The sequence below is a fragment of the Pundamilia nyererei genome, unplaced genomic scaffold (assembly GCF_000239375.1).
Source record: "Pundamilia nyererei isolate P.nyererei 1_Seehausen unplaced genomic scaffold, PunNye1.0 scaffold01125, whole genome shotgun sequence".
NCBI lineage: Eukaryota > Metazoa > Chordata > Actinopteri > Cichliformes > Cichlidae > Pundamilia > Pundamilia nyererei.
Window position 1 is genome coordinate 7,263 of NW_005188526.1, and position 12,740 is coordinate 20,002.

At 40.8% G+C, this 12,740-nt stretch overlaps 1 protein-coding gene across 1 annotated transcript in view; it reads right to left on the reverse strand.

Annotated features, from left to right (window-relative positions):
- Nucleotides 1–12,387, reverse strand: part of LOC102199367 (WD repeat-containing and planar cell polarity effector protein fritz homolog) — a gene marked incomplete at both ends in the record, with an annotated part of 18,879 nt that extends 6,492 nt beyond the window's left edge. Inside the window, 4 exons of the mRNA XM_005755267.1 lie at nucleotides 2,597–2,788; nucleotides 6,127–6,263; nucleotides 11,081–11,195; nucleotides 12,328–12,387. Of these exons, the coding sequence (XP_005755324.1) occupies nucleotides 2,597–2,788; nucleotides 6,127–6,263; nucleotides 11,081–11,195; nucleotides 12,328–12,387 (504 nt within the window). The remainder of the gene's footprint in view (nucleotides 1–2,596; nucleotides 2,789–6,126; nucleotides 6,264–11,080; nucleotides 11,196–12,327) is intronic.
- Between the last annotated feature and the right edge of the window lie 353 nt (nucleotides 12,388–12,740).

Sequence of the window (12,740 nt, forward strand, 5' to 3'; positions counted from 1 at the left end):
CACACACACACACCTCCAATTCCTCCCTCTTTCTCTGCTGCGTGAATTTGTTTTCCTAGCGTGCGATTGGTAACGCTCATTTTTCCTCCTTCTCCCTTCTCTCTTTGGTGTGGCGAATATTTTGCATATGCTTACTGAGGTACACGTACCGGGGTTAGAGTTAAGCCCGGTTTGGTAATTTGGGATCTTTCATCTGCTTTCGGCACGAGGCCAATCCTACACTGACACAGAATCGGGTCATGGGTAGGGTTTTTGCCACAGGGCACGAGGATGTGCGTTTCAGCCTGTGCGTGAATGTGTGGGCGTTCTCCTTCACGCTGTACCACAGCTTAGCTCTCTTGCTTTTTTCATATGGTGATGCATGAAGGTGCAACACAGAGGTACCACCCTTGAGGTGACTAACACACCATCCCCAATCCCATCCAGAATAACACAGGTCTCTCCTCAAATTCAGCAGCTTTGTTGCCCCTTTTTCCCTCGCTGGTGTCTGGTGAGTGTGTCTGCAAGCTTCCCTGTGTGTGAAACTACAAAAATATATGGGAGGGACTTTGTGTTACTGATACTGAGAGCTTCAAATAAAGACTGAAAAGTATTTTATAAGTATTTACTATATTTCATTATGTGTTCATGTTACTAAAATTCAACTTAGCCTTCGTCTAAAAATTCCTAGTTCAATAATGAGAGCATCCATCCTTGCCAAATCATCAACTACCATTATACAAAATCTACTGTGAACACTTAGGAAGTATGAGGATTTCTGCACTGATTAATTAATCTTCATCTCAATCATGAACAGATGGACTTAATAATCAATCACACTTTAGGCTTTAAGAAAACATGAATGTCTTTGCAACTTATTTCAAAGCTACTTGTAGTCAGGTAATTTAACTAAGAAGTTAAGGTAAAAGACACATGTGGTTTATAGAGGTGAACAGATTCTTTTATAGAGAGATTCTAGGTGCAGCTAATCAGTGGCAGGGTGGGGGTCTCAGGATCACATCTCCGATTTGGTTCTGTTGGCTATGTCGACTGATGACTTCCAGCTTAAACCCGATCGGTTTGCTGGTGGTGAAGTGGCGGGGATGACAATTAGCACCTCAAGTCTGAAGCGAGGGAAGGCTGTAGGTGCTCACTGCAGTTTGGGAGCAGTTGTTGCTTCAAGTGGAGGACATTAAGCATCTATTCCTAAGTGGGGGAAGAGTATTGAGGTTTTGCAGACACATGACCACTAACCATGTGATCTTAATTTGTCCACCATTTTGGGCATGTGACAATCATGGTAGGGTCAAATGACTAAGCTCCTAATCACACAGGCCTAGAAACTGGTCAGTGACCCTCTGGCAACCACTGATGATTAGGGAAAAATGTGTACTCCTCAGCCAGTCAGGAAAAATCTCCTTGCAATTTCTTTGGTTGCTATTGCTGCATTTGCCTGTGGTTTGCATGGAAGACTCTGCTTTGTCTACAACCACTTGTATTGTCTTGGCATTGCAAACATTTGTTGGTTTGCATCGCCCTTTCCAAGAAGTCAGCAAATGTTTGCACATATGTCGGTATCCAAAGCAAAGCAAAGCACAGGAAGCCGCTGCAATCTGTTAGCGACCAAAGCAATAAAAACAATGTTTTTCTCAGCACCGTTTGCAACAGCCAGCAACCTCCAGGAAGCACTCGCCAACCAGTTGTGCGATATACATGTCACGCTCATGACCAGTGATTGTATCAGACCCAATATGTTGGACAACTATAGCAAGACTCTATAGCAGGAGACTGAAATATGGATTGTCTGCAGCAGTGTGGCTGCTGCACCAATCTATTGCAGTGAAGAGAGCTGAGAGAGAAGGTGAAAGTGTAAATTTTCTGGTTGTTCCCACCCTTACATAGGGTCATGTGCTGTGGGCAGTGACTGAAAGATGAGACAGCATATAAAAGCACACACAGCTTTAGATGTAGCATCAGGAGCTTGTTCTGTCAGGAGGAACTCAGAATAAAACTGTGACTCCAGGTCAGAAGAAACCAGCTAAATGCCCCGTAGGTGAGGTGGATTGTGAGTGATGTCACTGCTCAAATCCACCAGCCATGTCAACCTCAGTCATCACTTAAGATGCTTGAATTGCTCCACAGGGAGTAGGAGCTTTCTTCCCAAGAAAACGATGGGAGTAATCATTTTCTGCAAATGTACACATAAGTCTGATATACCCGCAGTAACCCCAAAAGCATCCAAGACCAATTCATTAACCCTCTCCAAACCAGTAAAACATTGGAATGAGCAAAGACCATTACCGCTCTGGTTTCCCTGTAGGTAATTGTCTTTCATAGTTTTCATTCCACAACCTTTTCCTCTGTTTTAATGAATACAGGGTTTGTTCGACTGCTTACATGTGGTGTTCATTGGAACCTTTATTAAGGTCTTAAAATCCAAACAAGAGGTTTAAAGTTTTGAGCGGTTTGACTAAACTTTAAACTAGACTTTATCATAGAATTTTGACAAGTTGTACTAGGAAATGCACAGTTGGAAATTCCCTGTGTTTAATGTAGCCATCATAAGTATACCTGTGCTATGCTCTGTGTGTGTGTGTGTGTGTGTGTGTGTGTGTACCTTCAGGCCTTCAGCAGGTGAGCAGCTGATTAGGACAAGGTTATTCCTGTGTGTATCTGTGGGAGTCCAGGGCCATAGCTCCTCACTGGACTCATCCTGGTTCCACCAGCAGAGTGCCACATCCTGGACACTGTTGAGACTTACATGTCTGTGGAGCCTACGACCACACCCGCCCAACTCCACACATACCACCTGGACACAAAAATACAAAACAGTGAAAATGGGCAATTAAAATAGTAGGAAGACAGAGATTCTTGAAGTTAGAACATATTTTATGAAGAATGGGAAAGATATGCGAGCATCTCAGTGTTTCGCTCATTTGGATTCACCTTCCTGGCCTGTTTTAAAACCCGAGGGCTCTGACACTTTCACGGCTGGAGCCCCTGGTGCCTCTGCTGTCCTTCCCCCATCCTGTTTTTGTTGATGTCTAAGGTTGTTTTTTCATCTTCCATTATTAATGTCTGTGTGCGTTTTGTTCTGTCGGGCTTGTTGTTTTAGTGATGTGCATATTTTTTGGGAAGGTCCGCCACGCTCTACGGGCCACAACAAAGAGACGCACAGTAATGAGCTCTCGTGGCGCTTGGGGGGGTGGGCGGGTTACACACATTCACACAGACACACAAATAGACACACATACATAAATATGTGCATGTATGTATACAATCATTGATTTATAAAGTAAACAAACACTCTTGGATAGACACACAAAGTGCAGGTACACACACACAGCCCCATATTCATACAAACCTTTCATATATTCTTTATCTTCAGCCATACTCACTAACACAAGGAACCAGAGTCAATGGCTAATGCGCACACATTAAGAGACACACACACATCCATGACCTCTGTCACACTGCAGAAGAATGGCTAAAACCTGATAGGTAGAGGGAGGACAGAGGTGAAGGAGGCAAAAGAGAGAGGAATAAATGGTGATAACGAATTAAAAAAAGCTGATTGTTTGGGTTTGGAGAGAGGGTTAAGAAAGGCAAGTGAGGTGAAAGCTGCTGTCATGCACTATAGCTTCGGGGAAATGAGAATTGAGGAATAAAATACAAGCATGAATTAATGAATGAGTGAAGGACGAAACAAAAAAGTGCACATGAAGAGGTTAAAAAGAAATCCAGATTAATTAGATCAGTATCAGTAATAGATCAATGAGAGGTTTGTGCCAAAATAAATGTTTGAAACCTAGGAAAAGAGCAGTTGTAACATCAAAATCCCCCTAAAAGGGCATCAGCAGGAATTTGGGAATATGTCTTTAGAAAATCAATTACTAAAAACATGTCTCAACAAAAGAAAATGGTCTAAAAGTCCCAGAACATGCAGAAATTAGTAAATCGACAAGCTGTACTGTATGAGTGGAGCAGATTTGAGAGTCAGTGGTCCATGTCTGCCCTCCTTGCCCCCTCGGGGGGGGAAATTTGCTTTGGACACAGAATACGCCTGAAAATGATGGAGCTACATCCGATGATAAAGGGAACAAAGAGTTGCTCCAAACAGCTGAACGGGAGATCACTGACAGATTAGAAATGGAAAAGAAAAAATAAAATCTGAAAATCACTGGGTTAATAACACACTCTATCTCTACCCCCCGTATGTCCCCTCCATCCCTACCCATCTCTTCGCTCTTCTAGGTTTTTTTTTCTGCTGGCGTTTGCTGGTCAGCAATAATCAAAAACCACTTTCTGTGGGCCGGATTAGTTTAGCCCCCCCCCTCAACGCCCCCTACTCTCCCTTCTCCAGCTTAGCCCACTGGACCAGGGCGGCGTGTACGCGTGTGCGTGTGTGTTGTAGGGGATGGGCAGCTGGGCATATGTGTACACATGTGTGTACTGGTCGCAGGTTGCATGCATGTATGTGCACATGCATTGACAGAGGTGTGTTGGATGTACAATATGGAGTGGTGGGGGTGATGCGGGGGGGTGTCTTATCAGGACTGTGCTTCTGGAGACAGACGCACAGCAGCAACGATTGCTTTTACACACACACACACACACACACACACACACACACACACACACACACACACACACACACACACACACACACACAGCCCTTAACAAAAGGGCCTGGCAGTAATGTGATAATGCCAGGGTTAGCGGTTAGCCAGCTAGCAAAGGAGGACAGAGTGTAGTTTTGTTTTGTGGGAAGAACCGTCCTACACATAATCAAGCATATTACTAACAGCTAAAAAAAACAAAAAAAAACAAAACACCTTCAGATCAGAGGGAGCCCAATACACACCTGAATGGAGATTAACAGACAGGAACAGGGAAGTCGCAGAGCCAGAGTCAAACTGGGAACATGTGAGCTATAAAGGCTACATTCTCATGATAATGTATATTGTATTGATGTAATACTAAACTGAACCAGTTGGAGAAATATTTATGACTTTTAATCCATTTCCCACCCTCATTTTCTTGAAGTGTGTCTCTGAAAACAATTTTTCCGTTTGACTGGTCTCATATGTGCTGATTCATGTCATGTGTACAAATGGAATATTTTCCTCTTTCAAAGCATGAAAAGAGCAGTTGGTGGTGGTGTGAATCATTTCATCGTTTACATCACAGACCACAGTTGGAGGCCTACATGGGACTCTACTCTAATTGCCTTATTAATTATCATTAGAAACTGTGTTAGGTTTAGGTAGTAAGAGGTTTTTTGTTAGGTTCAGGATATATGTTTATGTTTTATAAACTTCTTAGTTAGGTTTACAGAAACATCTTATTACATCTTATTAATAAACATTTTATTAGTTGCAGGGTGACACAGGTTACAGTCTGGATAAAATACATGCAAAAGACATGAAACATACTTCCCACTGAAATGCATTACATTCAAATTCATTTTAACTTCACAAAAATGAAATAATTTGTGTTCGCGATCATGAACAGATTTCTTTTTTTGTAACCTCTTCACATTTTGCCACAAGGCAACCTCATATTTAAGAAAATGTGATGAGAAAAATATTGGATTAATGGTTTATTATTTACAGCCATTTAAATAAGATTTAATTTTCACATCTTTGTCAAAATCCATAGTGATGGTCTACAGATTACAAAAATCAGGCCACCGTCCATATAGATTGAGAACAGACTGGAGGAAACTATTCTTAGTGGACTTTCCAAGCCAGATTTGGTAATTTATCTAGCTGTCACAGGGAGAAGGTCAATAACAAATCAAGGACCCAGCAGGTTCTGACTGAGCTTCAACATGTTTTTTTTCTTTCCTAGCAGCATTTTCATAGTTATTTTTAATGGCATTTCCTCTCCGGTGTCCACTGAAAGGACATGTAACTGTTTTACTTAATCTCAACAAGAAAAAGTACCCTACCGAATGTGAAACTGATCCAAGAAAACACTCTGGAAGTGTTTCCCAAGCAGCTGGCTACATTGAGTGCACTTTTTCTTTTTGGCCTCCGTTTTATTTTTATTTTTTAAACACTTCTCCATCTCTTTTTGCAATCATCAACCTAAAGACACACATGCTTAAGCACACACATTTCTCCATCAATGCGTTACCTGTACCTTGATTTCAGAGGGTGAGAGTTTGTCTGTTCGCCTGCCAGTCTCTGGGGAGTTCTGGGTCTTTTTGTTCAGGTAGACTGCCGCCACTTGGCTCTGCTCCAGGAAGGACAGCAGAATCAGCCTATCGCTCAGCACCGCTGGCAAAGACATCGTCACACGAAATGTCATCATTCAAAGCAGAACAAAAAAAACCACCACAACTGTGTGCTATTGAGGAGAACCATATTATTAGAGCACAATTACAGCTTTTACTTGTAAACACATGAGAAAAATGTGGAATAATTTAGTAGCAAATCTGCATGTTATGATTCATCAAGTTTTTCTGATTGTAAATCTACAAAGTCTGCAATAGCTTCATTAATATTCATCATTAATCACTGACAGCTGGACACATTAAGTAATAAAGACTGGGCTTTTTATGTGGAAAATATCCAGACCTATCCTGTTAGCTTCCACACTGTTAACTCTGCAACCTGCACAGCGTCCTGGAGATCCTTTCTAAACATTATGCTCTCCTTACACCTTAATGCAGCTTATCACCCTTCATCGGTTTCCATTAGTTTTGAGCATCTGTCTCACATCCCGTCAATAATTCTTCCTTCCTACTCTTTCCTTTTCACCTAGTCTACTCGTTTCCTATCTCCACCTTCCTGCATCCCCCCCTCCTCTGTATCTCTTCCCCTCCTGTCAGTGCACTGGAAGCTCTAAGGCCTTTTTGTGGTAGAAGAACACACTTGATCCTGTTCAACTCTTCAGGAGCTGCATGGAAACGCTGATTAGCAATTAAGCCTCCCTCTCCTTCAAATTAATCTGTTTATGAAACCAATTAAATGGAAAGGGTGGGGGTGTTGTTACACATGCAGGATATCTGCTGCTTTGAGTTGAACGAGTAAGGCTGCACCCCGAGATTCAGAAATCTAACCAGCAATTAATCATGGTATGTGTGTATTTATAAACGTAGGGTATTGGTACGATTACACGTCAAATTATCCTGTTGTGTGAAAATTTCAAATTAATATGCAAATATTCACGTGCGAAGAGAAATGCAGAAAAACTAGCATTTTAAATCAGGTCAACTGAGTCAGGTTGTCCTCATGTTGAAGTTGGATTATAAAGCATTCGTAACTAAAACTGGTTCAAGGCTTAAACCATTAAAACACAAAACAACAACAACAACAAAAAAAACCCAGCCATTAACGATGCCTTAGCTTTACAAAACAACATTTAATGCAGTAGTAAGCGTCTTTGTAATAGATTATAGACAAATCGAGTTAAATGCAGTTTAGTATTGATCTCGATGGGTGTCTATAAACGGGATTAAGATTAATCCCATTCATTTCCAAATGAAGGAAGGGATGTGAACCCAGGCTGTGGCCCAATCTGGGACCAGGTGGCTGATTTGGCATTAAGAACCAGACCTTCATGACCCACCCGTGAACACCCCAGACGCACACACATTTTAGACACATTCAAATCTACAATTGCAGACAAATGCACGGATAGCTACAAATACATTCATACAGACAAGCCTGCAACCACAGTTTATGCATGCATTTCTACACTCAGTAACACATGTAGAAATGCATTCACGCCCACAAGCATACGGCAAAGCTAACACATGGCCCCACGAAACGTACTCAGACAAAATGCACACACACACACACACACACACACACACACACAAACACACAGTCCCCTAAATCCATTTAATGCCATCTCCTCAGCAGCATGTTGACATAAGAGGCCAATGGGCTTAACCAAAGCACATTTAAACAGTGGTAAATGAAACCGGCTATGAAAAAAATCACTTAAGGATGCTTAATCGTGGAGCATACGCGCAGCTTGGCCCAGCCATCGGCCAAAGGAAGCTGCTAATACTTTGATGGTGTAAAATGTTTGTAATCTGCAGCTCTTTATGATGCAATCAGAGCTCATGGTAGGAACACTGTCGTAACCAGCATTCAGGAAGCAAAGTTTAACAAAGGAGTACGAGTGTGCTTTGTTGCTTTGTGAAATAAAAACAGACCTGGATGCAGTTGCTTTAAGTACCAAACCTCACATTTAGCCTAAACCATGCAAATCAAAGGGATTTTCGTTTGCATACAAACACCAAAAAGCTTTTTTGCTCTCCATTTAGAAAGTTGTCCAATCCCGTTCAGACAATGAAAATGAATTCTTTGGCATTACGCAGCGGCTTAGAGTTTAATTTAAGATTCGACTACAGCTGCAATATTTAGCCAATTAATTGCTTGGGTAAAAGAAAATGAAGGAAAAGTATTTTCATAATTGTCAAGCAAAATGCCAAATATTGTTTCTCACAATATGAGGATTTCCTGTCTAACACATGACAGAAAATCATACACTTTGGGCTGTAAAAGGCTGGCTGCGGGAAGTTATGGTTTACTTTTCATGCATTAAACAAATAAAACGATGAAGAAAATAATATTCACATTAACTGATGGTGAAAAAAAATATCAATACGAGCAGCAATTTAAGTAAGTTTTCAACTTATCTGACATGGCAGTAATTTAGATATATATAAAAAAAATCTAACACACGTTGACCTCACATATGTCCTTACACAACAAGAAAAACCAAAACACACAGACACACGCATATAGGAGTTAAAACTGTAATTGTAAACTGTTTTAGTAACTGTACATTGTAAGCATTAGATGGTGTGATCCACTAAGGCTCTCTACTCTAATTGTCTCAGGCTAATTTAACAAGTGGCAGATGTGAGAACCTCTAACCGACTGCACCACCCTGAAAACACGCACGCACACACACACACACACAATCCCCGGAACCCACCCTCTCACAACCATTACTCTAATAATTAGTGCCTCTGAGGCTTTGAATGGAGCGCAGCGGGAGATGAGTTAGTGTGTGTGTACCTGTGTGTGTGTCTGTGTGTGTAAATGTGAGTGGACATACAGAAAGTGTTTGTTTGTCTATAAGAGGGTAAAAAAAATAAGAAATGAAAAATCTGTAATCGCAAATGTATGCATATGGGGACAAGTGTGTGTATGTCTGTATGCCAATTTGTGTGTGTGTGTGTGTGTGTGTGTACTATGGGGGCTTTATCAAGTGTCTAGAGACCCCGGGCGGAAGTGGGGAGGGCGGTGTTATGAACAAATAATTGATACAGAAAGAAAGAAATAATTAGCAGATTTGGGCCGGTGTCCACAGCCCTTTATTCTCTCCTGCCAGGTCTGCAGAGCGAGGGAGTGCAGCGCGAGGGGGGCGGTACTCCCTGGAGGAACGCGCGATGGAGGGAAAAACACTGATGGATGCTCTTAAGGGAAGGCCCCTGGACACACACAGCACAAAAGGATTTGCCCGCAATTAGCTAGCAGAGTCGCCTTGCTCACCTGTGGCACCTGTTATGTGTGTCTGAGTTGGCGCGTGTGGCGCGAGAGAGTGTTTGCGTGACAGAGTGGCGAGGAAAGGGTAGACGGTAGATGCATGTGGGGTGAGCAGGTGTAACCGCGGCGTCTATGCCGCCGCTGTAAGAGAAAGTGCGAGGTATAGACGTCATTGTGGTTTTTATAAAACTGAACATTTAAATGCTAATGCGTTCGCATTTGTTTGTTTGTTTTGTTTGTTGCTGTGGGCAGAGAGAGGTAGCCGGGCATGATGTTTGTGTCCGTAAATCTGCTTAAAGCTCAATGAACCTCTGGAATATTTAAATCACCTAAAAAACAGAATTTCTTTCAGTAAATTCAAAAATAAAAACAATACACCAGAAAGCCCTTTGTTTACACTATAATGGGCATGCCGGTTGCAACAGCACTAATTAACATCAGCAGCACCAAAGTAACCAATACGACAGTCAAAAATGTCTTATGATGTTAATTGTACACTAAAGGCTCCCTGAATGTCTTGGACCAGCTGATCAGGGCTGTCAAACCCAGTAGCACTTAGGGCCACTAATTAAGGGCCACAAATATATAGCATATATAGCACACTTTAATTTAATGTAAAATGCATGTTCCACATAGCCTAAAGACCTTCAGTCAATACAAACGCTGCTCATCTTTCATACCGTTTGGTCAAGCAAAGAAATTTCTTATTATACCTTTACAATAAAGCATATAACATACATCAAACTGTACTTGCTTTAAATGCCTGAAACATAAAGCTACAATCACTGGACTTTAAAAAACAAATAAGTGTCAAACTCATTTTAGTTTGACAGCCACATGAGACCAGTAAGATTATTCACTTCTAAGCTATAATAAAAAAGAAACTTCTCCAAATTGCTCCCCTTTAATTTAGTGTAATTTAGTGTTCAATATACCATCCATTTATAATACTAATGAGCCTGAGAGTCTTAAGAAAATGAAGTGTAATTTCAGCAATACACCAGTAAGTCTGGGGCTTACACTTCAAGAAAAAAATGTGTTACAGATTACTCTATTTTAAGTCATCCTAGTTTTACAACGGTGCCATCGTACAAAAAACACAAACAAAAGGAAACATTAAGCTACTTAACTCATTTTCTACGGTGAAAAAAAAGAACTTTCAGTTATTTAATGGAATATTAGATGTAAAAAGATACCCTGTCATGTGACAGTTTATTTATTACTTACTTTCTTTAGGGCAGTATGGCAGACGATGGATGATGTTTTTAAAACGGACAACTTCTGACTAAATAAAAAGTTCAGGCTCTCTTGATGTGGCCCATTTGACAGGAAAAATACAGTGAAAAGTCCAAATGTTTGCAATTTTCACATTTTAAAAATGCAGTCCTAAAGTCTGTCTATTAAAGTAGCCTGATTTTATAGGGGGGCTTAAGTATATGAGTATGTCTGCTTATAAAGCTAAAAGTCAATAAGTAAGGGCCAGGATCACTTTCTTCAAAGTGTAGGGGTTTTTTTTAAGTTAGGGTCCTGTGATGATGTGCTAGGGGGTAAAGAATTCATTATGTCAGTGTGCCTCTACAACTAACCATGCGTCACCGTGCTGGCTGGTAGTCGGCCCACTAATGTACGGTCTATACACACTTGTTCGAGCTGAGGTCCTTGTACAGTCAGGGTCACCAGCACTCCACTGCTGAGCATGACCTGCAGGACAGCACACACAAAAACAGAAACCTCAGAATGACTACAGCTAAAAGAGATTTAGTCTAGTCTCTCTATTACACCATTCAACAATGAGCAGCTCCTTTGTTGAGTTTAAAGCCCATTTAATGTCACAGATAATGTACAAGGTGTGCACCTATGAGGAGGAAGTGTAACATCACAATTAAAATCCAACAGGTAACTTTGGGAAGAACTTTAATGTGGAAACGTGAAGCATGCATTGCATAAAACAGCGAAAATTGACTTTAGTGATGTAGAAGACATCACATATGAAGTTTATCATATGAAATTAAACCAGGTAATTTTCTTAAATGTTGAGACTATGTACCAGATTTTGACTTAGCAATAATCAAGACATAAAGAAGAAAAGAAATGCGTGGCTCCAAAGGAGATGTGCAGCTCTACGTGCTCCTACTACAACCCAAGGATGATGTTACTAATACAAACAGCAGCTTCTGGCTTCCATTCATGCTCATAAGAAGCTGGGAAAAATGAACTTGAATTAAATACAGTTTATTTATCCTTGTTATGATTGCTGGCATAGTTTGAATTTGTTTACTCTTTAGATTAGCTTTAATATTAGAAATATGTCTAGAGTGAGTCTTTCTAGCTCATATCAAGAAAGAAAGAAAATAGTGAAGGAAATCATTTTTCTTTTATAAACCGAGAGTCCTAAAGAGGGACTTGTAGGTTAGATGCTAAAGAAATTTGGGGATTTTTCTGTGTTAATCTTAGCAAAATAAAACTGATATTTTAATACAAGTTTAATTTCTAAAGAAATTAGCTTAACTCTCAGATTCACTACTCTGTTATCACTTGGGGTTAAAGAAATGATCGTGCTCGGGGATGACACAATAAACAAATTCACATATTACTAACATTTAAAAAAAAACTAGAAACTTGCTTTTACCAGGATTAGCAACATGCAAATCAGCCTTAGGGATTTTTAAAAATGCCATGTTGTAATTATACTGATATTGTTTGAGATGAACTAGTAAGCGGTGGTATAATAAAGAGAAACTCTTGAAACTTCACCCACAAAAGACATATCTGAGTGTATGTGTGTGTGTCTCTACTTCCACACAGTAGGTCTTGGGCTTAGGAGGGTGTATACCTGGCAGCAGTGCTTGTTTCTCCATCTGGTGTGAATGCAGGTGTTGGTCTGCAACAGTTCCTGAATGAGCACGATGGACAAACGGAGAGAAAGACAAAGAGACAGAGTTGAACCAAGTAACGCAACAAAAGTGAGCTGAGACCAGACAGGTGCTTTAGACAGAGTGGGAAATTAAACAGCAAAAAATATGTCTGTGTAAGTTTCTGGAGTCACAATTCGCTAACTTTCTAATGCATAAATTGTCTTGGTAGCACACAGTACCAGGCAACTGCCACCACAGGAGGTCACTGCAGCAGTTCCTGCTCATGAAGAGGTGGAAGAGGGTTGAGAAAGGGGTGCAGGTAACAACTCTGTGTGTGTGTGTGTGTGTGTGTGTGTGTGTGTGTGTGTGTGTGTGTGTGTGTGTGTGTGTG